The 23,355-nt window shown below is 48.4% G+C and overlaps 8 protein-coding genes and 1 non-coding gene across 9 annotated transcripts; 5 read left to right on the forward strand and 4 right to left on the reverse strand.

Annotated features, from left to right (window-relative positions):
* Positions 1–1,700: 1,700 nt before the first annotated feature.
* Positions 1,701–2,426, reverse strand: J7337_003774 (uncharacterized protein; the record flags this gene model as incomplete). Its single annotated transcript, XM_044821484.1, has 1 exon — positions 1,701–2,426. One exon carries the CDS (start codon positions 2,424–2,426, stop codon positions 1,701–1,703), a length of 726 nt encoding a protein of 241 aa, XP_044682817.1.
* A 1,818-nt stretch (positions 2,427–4,244) lies between these two features.
* J7337_003775 (uncharacterized protein) lies at positions 4,245–5,474 on the forward strand (the record flags this gene model as incomplete). The annotated part of the gene is made up of 1 exon (XM_044821485.1): positions 4,245–5,474. One exon carries the CDS (start codon positions 4,245–4,247, stop codon positions 5,472–5,474), a length of 1,230 nt encoding a protein of 409 aa, XP_044682818.1.
* Positions 5,475–5,660: 186 nt separating this feature from the next.
* On the reverse strand, positions 5,661–6,034 carry J7337_003776 (uncharacterized protein; the record flags this gene model as incomplete). Its single annotated transcript, XM_044821486.1, has 2 exons — positions 5,661–5,795; positions 5,846–6,034. The coding sequence occupies 2 exons, from the start codon at positions 6,032–6,034 to the stop codon at positions 5,661–5,663; spliced, it is 324 nt and encodes a 107-aa protein (XP_044682819.1).
* A 2,177-nt stretch (positions 6,035–8,211) lies between these two features.
* J7337_003777 (uncharacterized protein) lies at positions 8,212–10,038 on the forward strand (the record flags this gene model as incomplete). Its single annotated transcript, XM_044821487.1, has 1 exon — positions 8,212–10,038. The coding sequence occupies one exon, from the start codon at positions 8,212–8,214 to the stop codon at positions 10,036–10,038; it is 1,827 nt and encodes a 608-aa protein (XP_044682820.1).
* A 321-nt stretch (positions 10,039–10,359) lies between these two features.
* On the forward strand, positions 10,360–10,431 carry J7337_003778. Its single transcript has one exon. It is a non-coding gene; the product is annotated as a tRNA-Gly (tRNA).
* Positions 10,432–12,095: 1,664 nt separating this feature from the next.
* On the forward strand, positions 12,096–12,686 carry STC3 ((+)-eremophilene synthase; the record flags this gene model as incomplete). The annotated part of the gene is made up of 3 exons (XM_044821488.1): positions 12,096–12,142; positions 12,198–12,287; positions 12,338–12,686. The coding sequence occupies 3 exons, from the start codon at positions 12,096–12,098 to the stop codon at positions 12,684–12,686; spliced, it is 486 nt and encodes a 161-aa protein (XP_044682821.1).
* A 362-nt stretch (positions 12,687–13,048) lies between these two features.
* On the forward strand, positions 13,049–14,536 carry J7337_003780 (uncharacterized protein; the record flags this gene model as incomplete). Its single annotated transcript, XM_044821489.1, has 5 exons — positions 13,049–13,564; positions 13,614–13,736; positions 13,785–13,821; positions 13,873–13,994; positions 14,048–14,536. 5 exons carry the CDS (start codon positions 13,049–13,051, stop codon positions 14,534–14,536), a joined length of 1,287 nt encoding a protein of 428 aa, XP_044682822.1.
* Positions 14,537–15,196: 660 nt separating this feature from the next.
* On the reverse strand, positions 15,197–16,272 carry J7337_003781 (uncharacterized protein; the record flags this gene model as incomplete). Its single annotated transcript, XM_044821490.1, is given in 3 exon segments — positions 15,197–15,875; positions 15,892–16,063; positions 16,125–16,272. 3 exon segments carry the CDS (start codon positions 16,270–16,272, stop codon positions 15,197–15,199), a joined length of 999 nt encoding a protein of 332 aa, XP_044682823.1.
* A 318-nt stretch (positions 16,273–16,590) lies between these two features.
* Positions 16,591–18,334, reverse strand: J7337_003782 (uncharacterized protein; the record flags this gene model as incomplete). Its single annotated transcript, XM_044821491.1, has 2 exons — positions 16,591–17,782; positions 17,832–18,334. 2 exons carry the CDS (start codon positions 18,332–18,334, stop codon positions 16,591–16,593), a joined length of 1,695 nt encoding a protein of 564 aa, XP_044682824.1.
* Between the last annotated feature and the right edge of the window lie 5,021 nt (positions 18,335–23,355).

Genomic DNA, 23,355 nt, shown 5'->3' on the forward strand with positions numbered 1-23,355 from the left:
TAATGCTGCGCCTCTTATCAAATATATAGTTGCCGTTCAGCCGTCTGCGGCCTCTCTGGTCGCCAGCGCCCTGGACTAGCATTTCTCCTCATAAGCCAAAGTTGGTGCTTTCATCTTGTTCTAGCCTCGATAGCGCTCCGCGGTGACATCCTGTGGCGTCCGATAACAAGCAGACTAAGGACAGCCCCCCCAAGGATCTTCATCGTTCAGAAGCATTCGAGATTGATGGTAAAGGATGTGTATACAGCTACGTGTTTGGGCAGGTCGCTTATTTGAACCTAGGAATTTTAGCCTGGCCATTTCTCCCTATTTTCTTTTCCACCCATGCCTTCTACTCACTCGAGGCTCCCAAGCTCTTCCAGTTCTGTCCTGCGTAACTTTGTGACCAGTTGAAGTTCAGCTTTAAGCCATAATGCTCAAGTACGCATAACGAGAATGCGCTGTAACACACCTGCGGCTGAAACTAGCGAAAAAGAAAAAGCTGGCTATGTTAGTATGGCTAGTCTAGCCTGATGTGAGCCTTGATCCTGTGACTCGGTATTTTTGCATTCAATCCAGTACCTGATATCTTATCCATTGCCATTTGCATACTCCTCGAAATCCGAACTGGGTGGTACGAATCACCAATATGGGTTGCTTCGGCGCTGACAACGACGCAAATCGGGTAGACGAGGAGACTGCAGTTCCAGGCGTGTAGGTTGATTTTAGGGATGCTCGTTGGATTATAGACCTTGATATCGATATCATTATCAGCAACATTTCGGGGATTGAGAGCTGGGCCACCTCATTTCGCAAGGTTTTTCAGGGCACCAATGACAATAACAACTCCCAAATGAACTAGGCAAAGTACGAAAGTAGCCTCCAGCTATTTGAGAGATCGATGCTGACTGGATGAGCCAGAGTTTTCGAATCAACTTTGCTGTCCTTCAGCGAATACAGTTGAAGCAACTCCGCACCAAACTCGCCAAGCATGCAGTGTCTTTAAGATTCGAAGCGGGTGAGCCTCAAGGATGGCAGGACACTCTTAAAGAGTATAGTAAGATAACTGTCATTTTGCTCAGGAGTCGACGGAAACCCTGCTTATGTCGAATTATAGTACAAGCACTCCAAAATTATGAATACATGGAAAAGCGAAGTCTACAACCTGAAGATCCGTTCTACATGAGCGGCGAGAAGTATCAAGATCGCAAACTCATCGAAGCCATTCTTGGGGACAAAATAAACAGTTTTGAGGGACAACCGATATTTCCTGCTATCGGACATTGGCAAAAGGGACCTGAAGAGTCAAGACCTGTTCGAGACACAAGACAAGACAACTATAAGCGGAACTGGACTGTAGGTCTCCACCAAAGACTTGCCGTGGCGGCTGTTGGTGGGATATTTCTCATGGCCCCCATGTGGCTGATGGTCTTGCATAATACTCTCTACACAGCTTTGGTTTCGACGACGGTGTTTGTTACTGTGTTTGGATTGATGGCAGCGGTATATCTTACGAGTTTGATGGATGTTATGTCGAGTACAGCGGCTTATGCTGCGGTGTTGGTGGTGTTCGTTGGACTGATCACTGAGCTGCACGATGGCTGAGATGGAGCAAAAGGCAAGCGTCTATTCGGAAGAAATTCAGACGGCTTGCAGGAACCAGTCTCGCATTCTTTTTATTTCTAGTTGGAAAGCTTTGGCTTTGAAGAATCTTACAGAGTTCATGTCTCAAGTACATGAGTACGCAACAAATCATCTAGCACCTTGCCAACAGCCAAAACCTTTTCCTCCTCCAAAACCCGCCCCACGATCTGTATATCCACAGGGAGATGGTGCTTGACCATATCTTGCATATGATCCTCCCAAAGGCGGGTGTTCCATTCGTCCAGCTCATTTCTCGGCTCATGATCCCACAATGCGTCAAGATCCCTAGCTTCAACCTTTCCTCCCGGAATGACTAAAGCCGTATAATCCAAAAGATTCCAGACTTTGGTGTATCCCACCCACTTGACAGTGTTGTGAGGGACAGCCGCATGTGGCAGAGCCGGCATTATAATTGCGTCCACAGTCTTTCCCTTCTTAGAGTGGGTGTTATTCCACTTCTCCAAATAGGCCTGCTGGAGCTCTCGCTTCCGTTTGTTAAGTTGCCAATAATCAAACACTGATATTGGCTTTCCCCTGTTCACAAGCCTCTCCACGCTCGGGATAAAAGGCTCGCCTCCTGCCTCGACATCACGACGAATGTCTTCTCCTCCATCGACTGTGAAGTAGGCATCCATAACCTCTATGCACTCAGCGTGCAAGTCGGGCTTCCACATCACAAGCTCATGACCATCAGCTGCAAGAGCAGCTGCAGCTTGCGCGAGAACCCTTACGATACTAGGATGCGGCTTCACAACGCCGTCGTCATACAAGACACCGATCGTTAGCTTGCTGTTTACGGTCATGTCATATTCAGACTGGCGCCATGGGATGGGAACGCAACGACAGTCTTGTTTCCAGGGTTCCTGAAGTGTGATCTCTTTCGTGAGATGGTAAATGGTCGAAAGGGAGCGTGCCAAGGGGCCAATGGAAGACGGGACGTGCTCTTGTCCGTCGGTTGAGACAGGCACTCCTCCATATGGTAATCTCGAGCTCTACGTCACGTCAGCGATATTCTGAAGGTGGTGAGTCCACGTACGCTTGGCTTGAACCCATATAGACCCATCATGGAAGCTGGCATACGGATACTACCACCCAAATCTGATCCAAAACCTCCGAGACTCCCATGAGAGTAAATCAGAGCCGACTCCCCGCCCGAGGATCCTCCAGGCGTATATCCGAGAATGATCGGGTTCTCAGTCAACCCCCAAAGAGGATTGTCAGTTTCAGCCCACTTCTCAAGATTAGTATAAGCTCAAACTATGCCTTTTATCAGACTCGCCATTATGCTTTGTGGGAGATTGGTCTTGCAAATAATGATGGCGCCCAGCTTTTTCAAGATCTTTACTAGGACAGCATCATCGTTGGCTGGTTTGAAGGCCTTGCTTGTGTAGCCAAGAGTGGTGTCGTGACATTTGACATTGAACTGGTCCTTCAGACTTATTGGAACGCCATGCAGGGGTCCTTGTGTTTTTTTCTCTTTAGCATAATACGCATCGAGCTCTTGGGCCTGTTCCAGGGCATCATCGAAGAGGATTTCGGTCAGGCTAGTAAATGATCAGGCTTTTGTGCCAGTAAGAGATTACAATGAGGCTCACCAGTTTGTCTGTTGATAATGTTAGCTACCTATATATAGAGCTTGCCAAATTGTCATAAGGGTCTACCTTCTTATGCGCCTCAATGGCTCTGTCACACGATATGTTAGTATATATCTCTCACGGAGTTCAATGATCGACTTTCCGTGTGATATAAGCTAGGGTAACGTCTTCACTGCTGAGCTTTCCACTCCGAATCCTATCGGCCAAAGTAGTGATATCATCGACTTGGGTAATGGCGTTGTATGCATCCTGGCGGTCCCCTTTGTCTGATAGGTGCTTGGTGACAAAAGCAGAGATGGCACGGGTCCGTTGCCGTCGCTTCTCTGCGACAACTTGTTGCCAGATTTTCGAATCCATACCGACCTATAGATCTGGCGATAAAGAAAGGCTAGGGAGGTCGCGTATCTGTCCTGTCAAGGACTCAAGGTTCAGAGGCTGTTGCGAAAGTTGGAGGCTGGTCGAATAACCCCGCATATACCCGCACCCGTTACCCGCCGCGGGCTGCTTATGAAGATTTTCGGGTGCAACGCCCGAAATGCAAGTGATGGATGCTTGGCATACTGGTATACCTAAGCTGTGTTTATCGGTCAGAGAGAGTTGCCCAATCGTGGTGTGATATGAAGTGACTCAGTCTGCCTGAGTAACTTACCCGTTCAATTATCGCAAAGTTTCTCAGTCTCAGAGTTTTGGCGCAGTAAGCTCGGGCTAACTTCAGCTGTATCAAGACCTAGAGGTGCTGCGGTCTATGATGTCATTGGGTGCTTTGGCGATGCCGCATATCCGCGGTATCGCGTATAATGAGTCTTTGAAGGATTCGTTGCGTGTCAAAAAGGCGGTTATAAAAAGCCAAAAAAAATCTTCATTCTCGAGGGAAATATTATACTGTTCTTCATTGATTCTCGTGTGTTATCTCTTTTATCAAATTCATACTTGACAGACCAAACCTGCACTTATTGAAAGTGCGAAAAGAAAGAAAGAAAGACTCGCGCATTCATCATAATAACTTCACTTCTAATCCAATCATCAATGGCACCTTTGAAAGTGTTGATATGTGGAGGCGGCTGTGCCGGACCAGCCTTGGCCTTCTGGCTCACCCGTCTCGGACATCATGTCACCATCGTCGAGCGTTTTCCTGCCCTACGCGCAACTGGAGCACAAATCGACTTCAGGGAACAAGGCATCGCGACTCTCAAGGTAATGGGAATTATAGACGAGATACGTGCCAAGCTTGTTGACGAAGCAGGCGTTGCGTTCGTCGACTCAAATGGAAAGATCTTGGGAACAGTATTCGCCAATACGTCAGGCAAAGGCGCCCAGTCCATAACTTCCGAGTTTGAAATCATGAGAGGAGATGTTGTGAGACTTTTATACGATATAACGAAGGATGATGTCAAGTATATCTTCGACACAACTGTGGAGAATTTTGAGCAAGATGAGAAGAGCGTACTTGCGCACTTCTCCGATGGGACATCAGATACCTTTGATATCCTTGTTGGAGCAGATGGCCAGGGCTCCAGAATTCGAAAAGCCATTTCACCAGCAGATGCTCCGGATCCTTACCGGAAACTCGGTATCCACATGGCTTATTATTTCATTCCACGCGAAGAAGGGGATAGCAATATCCGCAGGACATATCAAGCTTCACGAGGCCGAATGATATTCCGTCGAACACACAACTCAACAGAGACCCAGGTCTACCTCATTCTCAAAGATGGATCTCCTGAAATCTCCAGTGTTCATAGAGGTTCAGTTGAGCAGCAGAAAGAGTTTTGGACACAGAGATTTCGCGGTGCAGGATGGCAAACAGAACGATTCCTGGAGGGCATGAAGACAACCGCGAACTTTTACTCCCAAGAAGTTGTCCAAGTTCAGACAAATACTTGGCATAAAGGTCGCGTGGTCCTCCTAGGCGACGCAGCTCATTGTCCCTCTCCATTCAGTGGCATGGGAACTACACTTGGTTTCATCGGTGCCTATGTGCTAGCGGGTGAAATTCAGAAGAACCCCGAGAACTTGACCGTGGCTTTCGAGAACTACGACAAAGTGCTACGGCCATTTGTTGACGAGGTTCAGAATATCAAGATTGGGCTTATCCGGCGGGCTATACCTGATACTCAATTGGGTGTTACGATTATTCAGTGGATCGTTTGGCTTGTATGCCTTCTGAGAATTCCTTATCTTATTTCAAGGTTCTCGAGTGAGGAGAAGGCTGGCTGGCCATTGCCAAAGTACTCTGCTCTGAAGGCGAGCAAGTGACTTTTGCTGTGTCCGCAGCAACTTTAGAGGCTTTGGGCGTTCCATGATTAATATCAAGCAACTCTACTCAGTCATAAGGCAGGATGAGGCTGGTAATAATACTGTAGTAACAGCTTAGGTATACTACTAAAGATCTTCAATTTTAGCTCTAGCAACCCAATGTGTATTCAATTGACTCGATTCCATTTATTGAGGAACCTCAACGTCCTTGCTAGTGTCAAGCTCCTCAAATCTTCTCAAGTCCATAGGCTTCTCCAGCAGGGGAATGACGTAAGGGTCGAAAGTCTTCCAGTAAGGGTTCTCGAGATGATACTTCTGGCTCTGCAACACAATCAGCACATATCCCCAACTTCAACTTACAAGCTACTTACGCTCTCCTGCTCATAGCGCTCAACAATGGTGAAAGCCCGTCGGTCAGCGGTGGACTGCATGACGTGCCATGAGAGGGTCTCCTTGTCCTGGGAGTAGACGCGGCTAGCCTCGATGAGCTTGGCGGTGAGCTTCTTGAGGGACTCCTCGTCGTCTTTGGCGTAGAGGTGGACAACGATTGTGTAGACCATCTTGGCTGATTTTGATGTGGATGTGTATGTATGGGGATCCGGCGAGTGAGTGTTGAGGAGGGGTTGTTGAGCGTATTGGTTTTATGGTTTCTGCTAGGAAGTGGGGATCATGTGATCTCCCCACTGATCGACTGATGCCAACGAGATGCGCGATTACCGCCCTCGAAGTGTTGCGATTAATGAATTGCTTCGATTTATGTAGAGTAACTAAGGCTTGAAGTAGCAAGGTAACAGTTTGTCCCGGTAGTTTTGACAAGGTGCTGTCATATAATGTGTTCTAGGGTAAGCAAATGGGTTGAAACCTTGGAATAGCATTAAGATAAAGATTGAAGGCCGTTACCTTTATTAAGGTCTAATAAATGAATACATTAAATCAATGAGATGGAACTAGACACCAGGGTACTTCATGGCTCCTACAGAATATGCTAAGCTGTTGAGCCTTTCGTTCTTTACTTGGTTGATTAATATGTAAAGGTGATTATAATCTTCTCCAATATCAAAACAAAATCAAATATTTTCAGCAAAGCTTCAAGAGTTCCGGCAAGATTTATGCATACCCTCAATTCAACCCATATACGGAGAAGTCATAGGTGGTACTGTATACGCCTGGTATTCATATCTCGATCTCAAACACTAGAGGGATACCAGCCAGTGCTTTGGTGTTTTGAAAACTCATCAACCCCTTAGTGTCAAATCACCAAACAATGTCGTCATCACATCTCACCTAGACGAGGAAAAACACCATCTGATTTGCGCCCAAAGATTCTCTGGAACCCGTATGGAAGCTTTTCACTAACTTAGTGCGCGCGTTACACTCATCCCTGCACCCTCCGATGCTCGCCCGCCAAGGAAGATCTTTCAGGGATCCACAGGTGCCGCCTCACCGAGACCGTGCATGACTTGATCCACTGGGAGCCTCACGGCATTCACCTATCAGTGGGTCAAGGGATCATTCCGCCCTGCATCGGAACTTGATAAGGATCAAGCAGTGGCTGGATGCAACTGTTTCACAGACATGCTTTTCTGGAATTCTGACATTTCACATCTTTTTAAGTTTACCAAGAGAATGGATGGCCTTCTCCAGGTCTTCTTCTCCAAGTTTTGAATGTGACGTGTAACGGTAACGGTGTAGAATGTAACTCGGCCGAGTTATTGGTTGGTCGATCAGGAGAAAAAGAAAAGGGTCCTCATTTCACTGCAGCAACACACGCGAGCTGAAAAAACTAACCTTGTATCGAATGATAGAAACTTGGAATCGCCTCACTAAGACTCAGGGATCGGAAGCTCAACACACGATCCTCGTCCATGCCCTGATGAAAAGGAAGTCATGGCGAGAGGAGGACTCTCCGATCCTCGTCCTCCCGGAGCCTCATGACAGATGGATCTAATTATCACGGGAACAATACTTCGGCACGCGAGTCAGGCCAGGGCTCGGAGTCTTGTAACCTACCGAGTGAGAACTCTTTAGATTGATGTGACGCAAGGCATCATTTATACACAACAGAGCTGTAAAAGGTCCACCGTGCTATCACCACGGGAATATGGCTAGCAAGGTATGAAAATTTTAATTTCTGGATCGTGTTTTGATAAGTTAGTTATAGGAGAGGATCTGCCTTAACACCGAGTTATCTCGACTCGACGTCATATGTTCTCGGACCGAGACCCACACCGAGCGGACCGGCGCTCCCGGACACTCCGCCGTCTTAATTGGAATCTCACCTTAAGCCCGAAAAGGCACCGCCCTGATTATCGAGAATCTGAAAATGGCCACTGAATTCACCATCGCCAATTGTCAATATCAAACCTTGAGTGGAATTCTAGAAGAAAAGGATTGTTCTAGTGTATCTTGCCCCTGGGTCTAGTGCAACGCAACGCATCATTCATTGTTCATAACTGAAAAACATGAGTCGTGATGGGAAACCCACAGAGTCTCGGCGGCTTCGTGGTGGTATAGTGGACCAACACCATGACTCCACACCTCGCAACGACCAAACAAGCACGGAAACAGACAACGTGCGATGATAAGACAAGTGGGAAGACGAGACGACCGATGTCATCATACTGGGCCAGACGAAATGATGCTCCAAAACTCTTTTATATCTCTTATCTCTCTTCTCCCTCTGACTCAATCTCCCCTCTAACAGCACGCTCTGCCCCTTATCACACACCAATCCATCATGTCTAATTATATCCCGTCTTTCTCTGCACCCAACTCAAGGCCCGGGTCCCCTCTCCCCCTGGGGTCGCCGTCTGCTTCAAGACCTACGAGCTTCTACGCCAATTCCAGAGCGAATTCGTTCGTGGGCACGAGACGAAACTCTGCTGTTCCTCCGACGTCGAGAAAGAACTCTGTTGCTGCTCCTTCGAGGAAGAATTCTACTGCGCCCCCTTCAAGAAGGAATAGTGAGGATAAGGGTGCTTCGGATCCTGAGTCTACTGACCTTGAGGTTCTGAAGAATGAAAAGGGTGAACCCCTTGCTGGACGTATCGTTGGTGGTAAATATGTTGATCCAAGCAATGAATCCGTCGATCCGGAGTTTGGGGCTATCAAGACAGTTGATATCGATATGCCTCTTACCCTGACGGAACTTGTTAATGAGAAGGGCAAGGAATACATCGTGCTTGGTTTTGCGACTGGCGATAAAGAGAATCCCTTCAACTGGAATCCTTGGTATAAGCGATCAATCTCTACTATTCTCAACTTGATGACCTTGTTTATCGGTCTTGCTACAACTGCCTACAGCTCAGGTATTGCTAGCATGTGCAAGGACCTCGATGCTCCTAACATCAAGGGCCAATTGGGTCTTTTCACTTTCAACATCAGCTGTGCTGTCGCACCCATGGTACTAGCTCCCTTTTGTGAATTGGTCGGTCGCAAGGTCGTCTACGCCAGTTCATTCCTTTGCTTCTCACTGCTCTTCATCGGCCTCGCTCTCGCCAAGGACATTGACACTATCATTGGCCTTCGACTTCTACTTGGTCTTTTCGGCTGCGTCGGTACTATTCTTGTTGGCGGTACCTTTGATGATATGTACGAGCCTCACCACCGAAGTCGGCCTATGGCCATGTTCAGTTGGGTCGCTATTTTCGGAACCGTTGCTGCTCCCATCTACGCTGGCTTCATTGACCAGGCTATTGGATGGCGATGGATCGAGGGTATTCAGGGCATTGCTAATGTTCCTCTGCTCCTCGTTATCTTCTTCTATTTCCCTGAGACCCGTGGTGGTGTCGCCCTTCACAAGCGAGCTAAGGCTCTTCGACAAGCTACTGGTGATGAGCGCTACGTCTCTGCTGGTGACATCTTGACTCCCAGTCTACAGGCTATGCTCAAGGCTAGTTCCGTTAAGGCTATTCACATGTTGGTCACTGAGCCTGTCGTCTTCGCCTTTGGTCTCTGGATTGCTTTCTGCTGGGCTGTTGTCTTCCTCTTCCTTTCAGTTATCCCCATTACCTTCCAGGAGCACCATGGCTGGGGCGAGGGTGTCAGCGGTCTTCCCTACATCTCTCTCTGCATCGGTACTACTCTCGGCTGGTTGGCTCATCACCTCCAGATGCGCAAGTTTGACCGCCTCGTCGCCGACCCCAACGTCAAGGTCACCCCCGAAGCCCGCCTCTACGGCGCCATGTACGGAGCTGTCTTCCTCCCCATTGGTCTGTTCATCTACAGCTTCACCCAGTATTCTCATGTCTCTTGGGTCGGTCCCGCAATTGGTCTTGCTCCCATAGCCTTCGGTATCTACTTCGTTTTCGAGAGTACCTACAGTTACACCGCTGATTGCTATGGTGAGAGTTCTTCTTCTGCCATCGCTGGTCAGGGTCTAATGCGAAACACTCTCGGTGCTGTTACGCCTTTGTTCGCCAATGCATTCTTCCACAATGTCGGAAGCCAGTATGCTGGCCTCATCCTTGCCTTGTTTGGTACTGTACTGAGCTTGATTCCTTTCGTCATGTTCAAGTACGGATATAAGCTCCGAGCTCGAAGCAAGCTGGCCATTGAGATGTAATTCTACTTGTATGATAGAAAAAAAGTCAATGATCTGGAATGAAATAAGAAATAGATAGCATTGAGCTATAGAATGTTTATCAATGAGACTGAATAAATGAGCCTTGTGATAGCTTCAGGACATGTGAATGAAGAATTAAGAAATATTTATCGCGACAAGCGATTATGTAGGTAGCTTGGTAGTGGTGGTGAAGAAAAAGTTCAGGAAAGGCTCCAGGCTCGATGCTGTGACAAAGTTTGTTTTTAAGTAAATGATATGTATATAAGGTTGTCTGCGACTGTGTCCTCCAACAACATCACGAGGCATCGCCTCAAATCACCAGCGACCGTGGTGTAGTGGTTAGCATTAACGCCTTCCAAGCGTTAGAGAGGGGTTCGATTCCCCTCGGTCGCATTTTTGGTTCTAATGTTTCATACCCCAAATCCTCATAATTAGTGCCGTGTTAGCCCAATACCAGAAAACCACTACGGGTTGATTTAACCTTGTTTTCTTCTTGCTTTTTGTTTTTTCTTTTAATTACTTAAAAGACATTTATTTTATAAATCACTAATATTTATCATGCCAGGCTCTAAATCTAGACCCAGGAGGTCTTGTGTACTTGACTTAAAGCACTATCTATCTATGGGCAATGTTTTTCTATAATATTTCTCGCTAATGCTGCCAGCCAAACATAACGCCTGTGAATCTCAATTGAGCATCCTGTAGAAGTCTCCTCTGAGCAGACCACTGATCCCCATCTAACAATTCACTGACCTTTGCTATCAACCGACCCAGTCTTCTCATCCTTGAAGTCCATAAGTTCCTTCGTACATGACCATCACCATCGCCGTCCTGGTTATTGACCATCTCATACACCGCTGATCGATGATCACTCAGCTGGTGGTCGGCTTGAAGATCTCGGTCCTGCAACCTAAGACTATCCAGCAGCTTCGCACAGATATCGATGAGAAGAATGACATTTCGTGGTTGAGAAGCGCACTTTGAACAGTGAACCAACTCCTCACATCTTGATATAGCTGCCTTTTGAGCCTGTATTGATCTTTGAGACGTGGGGTGCTTGGAAGAGACGTTGATTGTGAGGGCCTTCTGGGAGTGATAGAACATTGACATGATATCCTATCGTCTGAGAGACCATGACCATGGAGTTGTTCTGTCCTCGTCGGCCAAGTTCCACTGTTTGATATAGCCGACTGTGGGAAAGAGATGCTATCGTGAGGATGGAGGTCTTCATCGAACATACTTTCTAGAGGAGGTGAAGTCAGGAAGCTTCTGGGCGAGTTCAAAATTTGGTTCATGCTGACGGCCAAATCGAACGTTGTGTTATGACTGAAATCTCCAGAGTTTGTAGGAGTTGATGGTATGTCTTGTGGAGATCCAAACATAAATTCAGACCAATCTGGTTCCATGTGATGAAGTTCTGAATGCACACCCTCGGTCTCCCAGCCCAGAGCACTAAGTATCTTAGCGACCTTAATCTAAACGCCATGCGCGGAGTTTCCACGACGTGACGATAATTTCTCTTGGTAGGTGGAATCTGCCATTGAGGTTTCTGCGTGCTCACCTGTGGTAGAAGTTTGGGTCATTGATGTGTACTCTGTTAGGGCTCATTTGGACAATTGGACCTGAGATCATGTCAGCAACCAAGACGTATTTACCAGCGTTCTGCACCTACCATATTTCTCGTGAAGCTTGGGATAGTCCTTGATGTAGTGGCCATCGAGAATCAGGTCCTGGTAGAACTCATACCAGCTGGTAGCCGCCGCGATCTTCGGCCCGGGGACGTTCCTAAGAGGATGCAAGAAGAGGCGATAAAATACCAGGCATAGCCAGTAAAACGCAAAGGCCCCAAAGGCTAGAGTGGTACAGGAGATGATGTTCCATGAGTAGACGTTGGCGACCAGATACTTACTAACAGTATCTGTACGCAGAGAGCTCATCCTGATGTTCAAACTCAGTTCAAGATCACGCACAAGCGATACTTGGACCGTCTATTACATCAGGTCGAGGTGACACGGGATGGCAACGGTCAGCCTCGGACGGAGGAGGACTGCATTAGAATGCGTAGGAGGACTGTTGGTGGATATCCATGCATCAGTCTCATCGCGTAAGTTTTGGCCCAGTTGTTCGCGTTGAATTGAGACTGACAATCTTTTTCACAGCTATGCCCACAACGTAAACTTGTCGCAGGAGGCATTTGAGCACCCTTCTGTTCAGGAATGCATAGCTGTAGGCTGTGACCTTGCCTGGATGTAAGTGGCATACAATCCTAACCCATAAGATCTCTGCTAACAGAAAACAGCCACAACGATATCGTCTCATACAAGAAAAACGTCAAGTCAGGTATTGAGCACAACTTTGTCACAGTCCTGAAGAAGAACGGCTTCACTACTCAACAAGCCATGGATAGAGCAGGTGAACTCCAGGATGAGTGTTATCGCCGATGGTACCTCTCTCTGGCAAGCATGCCTATCTGGGGTGAGTCTATTGATCGTGAAGTGTTGAGATATATCGAGGCATGCCATAGCTTCCCTCTCGATGACCTGCTTTGGAGCTTCCAAACAGGGCGATATTTGGGAGCCACGGAGCGATACAAGTTGCATGAGACGAGGGTTTTAGACCTGTCGGACTTGGAGCCTATCGCTGTGTGATATTCTGATGCCTCTTAGTGGCATTGGGTCGTTGAGGAGCAACCGAAGGGCCTTCTTAGACCAAGGTGCCATGAATGAGATTACAAATTGGTATTTGCGACATCGGTACCTCGTCATATGCTTCTTGAATGACATTATTAGCTATCTCGAAGCAATAACTAAATGACATTGGCTGCTTCAATCAGTACGTCTTGTAAATAGGGAATTAGTGGGGAATAAGATGGCGTGCTCGAATCAGTGTCGGGGTTGATCCGATAAGTTACACTTGGGGTGAGACTCAATTGAGATACCATTACTCCAGTCAGGTAGGTTCATCTACTTAAGATGAGTTCATACCTTGCTTCAAATGATCTGTAATAATCATGCCGAGTCAAAAAGAGTCACCTAAGCTCGAGGTAGCGATCGCTGGAGGTGGCATCGCAGGTCTCATCACAGCGATCGCACTCCTCAAACACCCCAACGTCAACGTACAAGTCTACGAGCGAGCACCTGAGTTTAAAGAAATCGGCGCAAGTATAGCTCTAGGCCCCAATGGTCTCAGAACCCTTGATCGGCTTGGTGTCCAAAATGCACTGGCCGAGGGCTTTGCGCAACGCCAAAAGTCTGGATATCCCATGATATACCGACACTGGAAGACCGGAGAAGTTATCGATCATGATGTTCACAGTACAGTACAGAGCAGGAAATATGCGACTGCACGGTTTCATCGTGCCCACCTTCATCAGGCCCTGTTAGAGAATTTACCAGAGGGCATTGTTCGTTTAGGGAAGACGACTGTTGATGTTAGGGCGGATCCTGATGAGGGAGCTACGCTTTACTTTGAGGATGGGACGACGGCAACGGCTGATATTGTCATTGGGGCCGATGGCTTGCGATCTGTATGTTCCAAAGACTTCTCGGGATAACAGATTGCTGACATCTTGGCAGAAAGTCCGCAAGACGTTCGTACCAGAGCATGAACTGCACTGGACAGGTTGGGTCGCTTTCCGCGCTGTCTTTGATGCCGATAGATTGAAGGATGTTGAGTATCCTGAGGACGCAGCTCACTGGGTAAGTTCCAAAGACCCTAAGACCAACGGTTTACTAATCGATCAATAGGCTGGCCATGAGACGACCTTCTTCCATTCACATCTAGGTAAGAGACCAGTGCCTCTTCTTCAGCACCGTCGCTAACATATAATCGTAGGCAAAGGCCTATTCACAATAGTCGGCGGTTACCACGCCGATCCCAAAGATCCCAAGTCACCAGGTAAAGGCGCAAAGTGGGATGAAGATGGCAGTGTCGAGGAGTTCAAGAGGTTATACCAAGTAAGTACATAAAGTCTCTCCCTAGCACCCTTCACCATGCTAACACCCCCAAGCATTGGAACCCAACAATCCGGGCATTCATAGACGCAACACCCTACGTAAAACTCTTCCCCAACTACGCAGGCACAGCTCTCGATACATGGTCCTTCTCCAACCGTGTAGCTCTCGTTGGTGACGCAGCTCACACCCACGGCGGGGCCTTCGCAGCAGGGGGATCACTGGCTATCGACGACGCATATGCCTTGTACCGCGCACTCGATCACGTTTGGCCTCCTTCTTCAACACAAACAGGAAAGCCGACCAAGGCTCAGATTGCGCAGGTATTCGAGCTATATGAAGCCACTCGCAAACCACATCTGGATAAGCTCTTGGGTATCGTCCATAAGAACATTTCAGGACAGAGGTCGAATACCGAGAGAGCGACGACGGAAACTGACAAGGAGTTAAGACAGAGGGTGAAGGGGAGGATGAATCCTTCTTGGATTAGTGAGCATGATGTTGTTGCTGCGTTTGAGCGGGCTGTTGGGAGGATAGACATTTAAACCACACTGTGTGGCATTAGGAGACTTAAACTGGCATCTAGGGTTAAACGTTTATTCAGTGTCCAGCAGTGAAACCTTAAGATAGTCGTAAGGTCTTCTTCTCTTAAACATTTCTACTAAGACGTTTACTGAGACAAAAGGTGTCTATGTGTCGGAATGTTGTCCGAATCTAAAGGTACTGCGCCCGGTTTGGATAGGTACATAGGTACCAGTCAGGCTAGGAGGGATATATAGAGATCTTCTTCAAGAACCTACTTCACTTGGAATAGCACAAGAGTATTATTTGCCTGTAGTTTATCTAGAATGAATCGTGACAGAATTATATATAAAACAAGTATACAAAGATGCTGAACGCCATTGCTGCCATTGCACCCTCTGTAACCCTTTGCGTGGCAAATGCCCGGAGACGGTCATGATGGTCCCAGCGAAGGTCTGAGTATCCAGACATGGACGTAATGCACCCACCAATTCCTGAAATACCATTGTAGCCGTAGTGAGTCGTCGAATGACCAACAGTGGAGCTGCTTAGACGGTTGTTGTGAACATTTGGATCAATGCGGCTAGGCTCTTCGTACTTGTATCCTCTGGTCCACCCACTCCCAGACTGAAGTCCATGCCCCATCCTCAATATGTTTCCACAAACATCTTAGGTATACCTCTCTACATACGGTGCCATTTGTTTCCCGTCTCCTGAAAAATTGGTAGAGCGACGTAGGTGAGGATCTGGTGGACTGGTTCTCCCAGGACCGTCAGGAGATTTGTCAACTCACGACCCCGGGACTCAACCAACTGGCCGAGAGAGTCGTAGGTAAAGTCTTCAGTAGGACTGATACGACAATTGTCAAAGAAGAGAGTCTGTTGTGCCTTATCTTCCCTTCGAACTAGTCGGCCCATGCAGTCGTACCAGGATGAGATGTCCTGCAGCACACGACCCTCCTCAGTGCTAGTGTTGCGACTTTTCAGTAGTCTGTGATCAGATATACCATAGGTATTTTTAACCAATGCTCCGTTGCCGTAGAGAACCGAGCCCACTTGATCGTCGGGCTCGTATGTGACATGGTCGATAGAGGCTGTGGCAACAACACTACTGACAGACGCGTAGGCTTCAACCTTCGCCAATCGCCCAGCGAGATCAAAGGATCGTTTGAGAGAGCCACCTCCCGCGGCAACAACACGGATACTCTGCCCCAGGGCATTGAAGAATGTCTCTGTTGTGTATATCCTCGGCTCCAACTGTGGGCTCTCCTCTGCTCCCCAGTCCAGCATCTGCTTATACTCTGTGGCGTATTGTACAGTTGAAAAGCTTTCTGTCACAGACGCAGACGGCCTCTTTGAGCATCTACTTATCGACGTACAAATGGGAGCTGCCTTCCAGACGACGAGAATGAAACAGGCCATCTCCACGGTCCAGTTGTTCATCAAGCGATGCCTCATAGGCGCAGAGATTCGATATGGCGTCAACAATAGCGACCTGAAGAAGAATACCAGCATCGACTGGGATAGTGGATCCAAGGGCTGGTTTTCTAGCTGCCGTCTATCTATTGTTACTGATCTATAAGCCGGCTTAGCCCAATTCCAGAGGATCTACCGTTTATGCACGAGTCAACCTTGACACGATCCCCAGGCCAGTCAGACGCCAAGTTTCGGCGGTTTTGGAGAACAGCCCAGAAGCTTGTGTCATCGTTGACATCCTGGGGAAGCTTGAAAGAATACCCAATAATCGCAATGTCACTCATCTTGTAATGCATGTGATTTCCACTTGACTGTTGGTTGAAGATGGTATAGTATTCTAAGTATAGTATTCTAAGTAGTAACGTGCAAAACCGTGTATGCCAAAATGCGTTCTTTTCCTGAGCATTGTGGCTCCAAGCTTCGTATAACCCCTCAACCTTATAAACCTACGTGAGCAACTGCGCATCATAGGGTGAGCGAGCAAGACATCACATAGAGTGGTAGAGAGAGGTGTTGTTAACAATGTTAATTCAACTATATTCGCAAGTGATATCATCCAGTCATGTCCAAGCTAAACAAATACAAGAACTGAAGCACCCGCTTCAAACTTCTGAAGCCCTCTTGCTCCTCTTGAAGAAGCAAGGCATCACCAACTCGCCCATCTCGTGCCAGAAACCAACAGGAGGCTCAGTGAAGGTGGCCTCGTAAGCCTCAATCATGGGTCGCTCCCAAACCAAGTCAACCTCGTGAGGTCGGATGTACTTGGTCTTCTTGAAGACCTTCCAGCCAACGAAGAGGAGGACGGCAAGAATCTGCATGGAGTAGTTCTGGAAGAACACCTCAACGTCGAACTTGGGTCGGAAAGCGTAGTATCCGTAGCAGAGACAAATGACGGTTTGGGCAACGAGGGCAATGTAGGCACCGTAGGGCTGGAAGTAGCCGTAGTAGGGTCGCTCAGTCTTGCGGTCGACGCCCTGGGCGACACAGGCGCGGTGATAGTTGATGTATGTGATGGACATGATCATGAAGGTGATAAGACCGCCACCAGTGACGATGCTGATCAGCCAGCCGAGAACCTTGGCAGAACCGTTGGCGCACTGGAGTAAGGACAGGAAGGGGAACATCATGGTGACACAGAAGCAGTAGACGGGAATACCGGCCTTGTTGCAGTATCGGAGGAATCGAGGGGCGCGTCCCTCAATGGCCAAAGAGTAGAGAGCTCGGGTGGCGCAGTAGGTGTATGTGTTACCGGCGGAGAAGATGGAGGTGAAGATCAGGAAGTTGACGAGATGAGGGAGACCGGTTATTCCAAGGTTGGTCATGGCGATAACGTAAGGGGAGGAAGCAGCGTTTCCAGTACCGCCAGCACCGAAGTAGATGTCGACGAGCTTGGGGTCGTTGTATGCACAGACAATGCCAACAGCGAGAGCACCAACGCCGAAGAAGATGAGGAATCGGTAGTAGACTGTCTTGAAGGCACTCTTGATGGTAACGGAAGGGCGTTGAGCCTCAGCTGCGACTGAGGAGATATACTCAGGGCCGACGACGGTGAAGGAAGCTGACCAGAGACAAGCGAGGAAACCCTCAAATCTGCCCTTGTCGCCTGTGCTCAGGTATGTAGTGAACGCTCCAGGGTTGGACCAATATCGGAAGCCGTAGGCATCGTGTTGGGGGTTTCCACCGACCATAGTGACGAAAGTGAAGGAGAAGAGGAGGAAGATCAGGATGAGTTTTCCACCTGAGAGCCAGAACTCGGATTCACCGTAGAATCGAACAGCGAGGATATTGAGAAGACTGTAGACTGGTCAGTATAGTCCAATTGACCAAGGAGACGAAAGCTTACCCATAGCAGACAATGACTGCAACGCAGATACCAGCGGTTGGGCCAGGGTTGAGCGCATCAGCATTCCAGAAGGAGATGACAGAGGTCAGGGCAGTGATCTCGAAGGGGATGACGAGAGCCTCGTAGAGGAAGAAGTTCCAGCCAGCGACGAAGCCCAGGGCATCGTCGACCCAGTAGCCAGCGAGACGCACGAATCCACCAGCAATGGGCATATATGTGTTCATCTCGGCGATCGAGTTGTTGACGAAGGCGAGAATGACGCAATAGAGGAGATAGGCGATGAAAAGACTGCCGGGGCCACCTTTGGCGAGACCGCCACCGATGGAGATGAAGAGAGCTGTTCCAATGGAACCACCAGCGGCGATGAGCTGGATCTGACGGTTGTTGAGGCGTCGGTGGAGATGGCCCATGCCGTCGTCGTCGACATATTGGAGGCTTGAGGTATCGCCAGCGACGGCGATGCCTTTTGAGGCCGAGTTTCGTCTCTTCTCGTCGTCAGACATGATGGGATACAAGGCGGTTCAGGCCAGCCTTTGTGAGAGGGATAGGGATTAAGGAGGATCAAAGAGAAGGATAGAGGTGAAGAGTGTTGGAGACGAGGGTCTGAGGAGAAGAAGAGGTTGGAGAGAGTGGATTCATGGCGGTTTATATAGTGTCGAACAGAGGCAGAGATAACAGGCAGTGAACCACGCCCTGGTAGTACGTGCATGGTGTCGTTGGGCTACGGTAACTACTTGGAACAAGAGCTTATCTTGCACTGTTAGCTTAGCCACTATCACCCCCCTAACGTAGCCCATGGGTCCAGGCCCTTGCAGTCCCACGCATATACACAGATTGGAGCGTGCAGCTGAAGGGGAACGAACGACATGGGTCTTCCCCACGGGGAAGAAGAGCCCGGGTCCACCGAATCAAGACTGATTGAGGTTCATGGGGCACGCCTGTATCGGCACTCGATTAGCTCGTGCAGACGGTGGAATGTGGTGTGTTTGGCAGCCGTGCAATTGGTCAGGGAAATGGCTCACAGTTGTCATCTTGCAGCCTTCACTGAACATCTTTTTGTTTTGGAATCGTTAGTTTTGGTTCGGGGGAGGAGACGGCTACTGTGACTACGTCTGGTCTAGACTTGGAGTGTATTTGGGCGTTGCGCATGTGATGAGTGAGGGGTTTGTTCGACGTGTTTTTGGTGCGGCCCAAACATTACGAATAGGGTCATTCATTGTGAAGACGTGAATCTCGGTAATCTACACTTCTACAGATGATATCTCTCCGTCGTATGGATACATACCTACTCTCTCGATAGTCTTGTAGGAGGGACCCATTGTAGATAGGATACTTATCTAAGGTATCTATCACAAAAATGGCTCACCTAGGTCAGTCCGTCCCTTATCATCTCCCTTGTAACGCCGTGGAGTCTAAAACAGAGTCTGCCCGTCCGTATCCTCGGGTTCGCGCCCCGATCCCTGCACGATAAAGTATCTTGGCCCAATCCCCTCAGCTTCCCACCATCTTTTCTTTTCCCATGCTCAGCTCCTCACGGAATCTCCGCAGACACGCAACCACTTCGCTTCACTTCTCCAAGAGAGACCCCAATAGAACACCACCTGTTTGCAATCTAGAAGCTCTGTGCACTGGCCAATCACTGCCCACACCGTAATTATTCGGGATTTCCCTGCCGAAACGGTAAACTCTAACTTATCGATCGTGGCAAACGCTGAGGAACTTGACCGATCAAGAGCGTTTATTTCGACCGGAGTAGATTGTATCACTTGTAGCTCGATTAATTTGACTTTGTGATTGCGGCGAATTGTTACTGAGTTGGCCGCTATAGCTTACAGGGGCTAGTTAGGGAGCCTGGCCTGGCTGGTGCTCTCCACTACCTAGAGATATCCACTCCGGATATCCGTATAGTGGAGGTCAACAGGGACACGGGAGGGGAGGATGGCAACTATAGACGAGACACACCCTAGTTTTTGATAACATCCAATGCATTGATGATGTTATTTGGGCTTAATATCGAGTGTCATTTCCTTACGCTAGTCATTGCCAGGAGCTTGGATCAGCCTAATATCGCCAGACTAGCGAGTGACAGTGATAGTATTCCATGCTCGAGTGATGTATGTTTCATACTCGCAACTACTCCTTGAAAGATTCCTCCGTCATTCTCTTATCCAGATGTTAGCTGTTCCTCTGATATTGAAGTCAAGACTCAGAGCCTATTCTCTGCATCAGGTATTCAAATCAGTGACAATCTGAGCTTGACCAGTATTTGAATCTCCAAGAAATGATAGACATGGATATCAACCTGTTTCAGTCTTGTAGAGTATATTAACTTCGTTAATTTCAAGAACCCTCGATATCTGTCCGTTCGGCCAGTTCTGACTCGGATTCTTGATCAATTTGATAGCAAGTTCTCCGGTCTCCATAAGGTCTATTTCCTATTCCAAATCATGTATTCATTTCCTAAACTGGTCCCAAGAGACTGTATGCCTATTTGCTTTCGTAGGTCCAGGTGTAAGAGCATTACTTATCTCCAATTCCATGCTGGCTTGAACCTAGTTGTATCCTTGCCTTGAAGTTTGAACCCAATAGCTCGGGTCGCCCAGGTTCAACTCGATTGGATCCTTGAAACATTACACAATGATGATAAAGAAAGTCACGACTCACTCAATCATGACCAGTAACATGATATCGAACAAGCATATTCAACTATGCTCACGGATCTCAGGGCACATGATCGGGATCACTCCCGACCTCTTCACCGGATCCTCTCCCGACCTTTTCACCGGATCCTCTCCCGATCCCCGTTACCGCGCCGCACCTAGACCAAAGCTTCATTCCTAAACAGGGAGGTGCTAACTCCCAAGCTCGATAGCTGGAAGCCAATGTCTCATCTCGAAAACCACGTGGTGCTTGCGCTGTGTTGGAGAAACGTCGTTGTATCTGTTCAGAGCCTCAATTCTGACACTGGCGATCTCCCTCAAGCCATCTTATGCAGGCGTTGGGAAATGGGCGCCTACGAACCAATGGGGTGTTATGCGCGCTGAAATGCAAGCAAACTCCAACTGTGGGCAGAGGAATGGCCTGAGGAGGAAGTTGTCCGCGACGATTGTCGCTAGCCCAGCCGTTCCCGAGATGCTAAGTTAGACTGTATACACCCACTTCGGCTTCTCCAACGCCGTCTAGGGGCCATTAGCTGTCCTTAGACTTCATGGGAAATGCCATCTGTTGGTCTATTCAATATGATACCGTGGAGGTTCATATCGTAGGAATTTGTTTATCTGTGCTGCAACCACTTCAACAGCCCGAGCTTCAACCTTCGTGGCTCTGGAAGATAGGACAGAGCATGAACAGCAGCTCACGTAGCTCGATTATAGGATGCTTGATGGGAAAGAACTAGCGAGGTCATCGTGCAATCCCCCCACCGGCGGGCTAACGGCATCGACTCCGCGTTAACCTACGACGATATCCCCATCCCTAGCTCTCGCAGTGATGCACCATCTGTGAGATGGCTCTAAGCAACCCCAAGCTTATCTTCAGGGGAATTACTTCAGCCACAAGCGCGTGGTGATATGGCATGACGCCATGCTCTCATCCCGAGATACCTCCATTCTCGGCATTGACACCCCAACTATTCACAGCGGCGATATTACCAACACTGGTAAAGAGTGATGTGTCTATCTGCGTGGTTACTTCGGTGGGTTTATGAAGCTTGATAGCTATCCGCAATGCTCCCCCGCGTCGAGTTGACACATCGCAGGGGGCATGAACAAGGTCAGCACTTGCGTCTCTAGAGTATTCAGCTCGCTCTTGGACCAGGCTGTCCTCATGGCATCTCGTTAGTTCAGGTGGGCTTCCGTCTAATACTGCCATGGTATCAACGAAACATTCGCTGCGAGAAGGGCAACGTGGATAATACTCTGCTTATAAGCAGGACCTTGAACCCTAATGCTTGACACGTCTTACGTTGGCCTTCCCCGGATTCTGGCGGAGTCTTCAGGCTCTGGCGTGAGGGCAGAACTGGGTCTTGATCCACCAAGATGTGCTTGATGATATCGCTTAATGACTTACACGATAGTTAGCTTGTGGATACTGCCTATTGCGCGACTGAGCAGAGTGACGTCTATGTCAAAGGAGGCGGAGTACTCATCTCAACATTGACAGCTACTGCTGAACTACACAGGGGCGACGGCGGCTATGTCTTCATAGTGATTTGAACACTCGTTTCAAGGCAAGTTTAGCCAGATGTACCCGGGAGACCTAGGTCAAACTGATCATTTGGGCCTCAATGGATACGCGACAGTGTCTATGCTATACCAGGCCTTGGAGATATGACGCATGATTGTGGCCAATTGCTCACCTTCAGTCCTCGGAAAGTACGGAAGAGTAGCGTAATGGAATCATGTATGCAGATTGAATGTCACGGAACCACTTGTGTAAAGGTACCAGCACATCGGTAAACCATCCACATTTGACACTCGTGCAGTCCTGGCCTATGCAATCGATATTGCAATTACCGATAAACAGGCTTCTGTGATCTATCCACAAAGATACCGCTATTCATTCGCTCAGTAATGATCAGCGTGATCGTCCAAACGGTAGGCTCTCAAAGTGATCGAGAAGAGCCTCTTCTCTCGCATCTCCGTCCCGAGCATTGGAGCAGCTCCAACCATGACAGCGCCGTGCATTAGAGCTATCTTGGAGCCTCACACGGTATCAAATCGAGACTAGACAACACCTTGTGGGTTCGGTAGGCGGAGTTGCCACGTTCTGGACAGGTCTCTGATCGACGATTCGTAGCGGCCAGAGCGAGTACTCTTTGGACGAGTGCATATGTCTAGCTACTTGTGGTTACCTGAATTAGATACCATCAACTGGAGTAAAAGACAGTTCTTTGTTGGTAGAGATATTGACAACCCTTGGAAATTGCTCTCGATCTGTCGAGTGTTCTGGACTCTTAGCGTGAGACATCCGTGGCAAAGACCACGTCTACTAGATGTAAGAAAGGGAAAGATTTGGCGATTTGTGGTTTACGATAGCGATCGCCTGCCAATTCCAAGAGAAATAGCCAGGTGTACTATCGCTCGAATCACGCGACAACTCTGAGCCCTTCAATGTTCTTGTTTTCTGACTCTCCAGGCAACTCTCCTCTCTATCGTCAAGGCTCGATCCGTACCTGCAAGAGGACTCAGTTTCTTCCTGGATCCTCATGTTGCAATGTCTCGGATTGGATCTCCTCTACCATTGCTGCGCACTCAAGGTAGTTGTCCTACTGCCTTGTCAATCCGTGGTCTTTCTCCGCTCTCACATAGGCGAAAATAAACACACAACGCCACACAACGCCACACAACGCCGAATTACCATATACTCTGGTATTGAAGCGATGGTCATTCTTAGTATACGATTACTTATCGATATGTTCAATATTACGGCCAGGAGAGTTCTGCCGCCTAACTCAGCAGTATCTCGATCCCGAAATCTATATACCTGAAGACCTCTCTATCTAACATCTCCAACACCAGTTTTA

The sequence above is a fragment of the Fusarium musae genome, chromosome 3 (assembly GCF_019915245.1).
Source record: "Fusarium musae strain F31 chromosome 3, whole genome shotgun sequence".
In the NCBI taxonomy this organism is placed as follows: Eukaryota; Fungi; Ascomycota; class Sordariomycetes; order Hypocreales; family Nectriaceae; genus Fusarium; species Fusarium musae.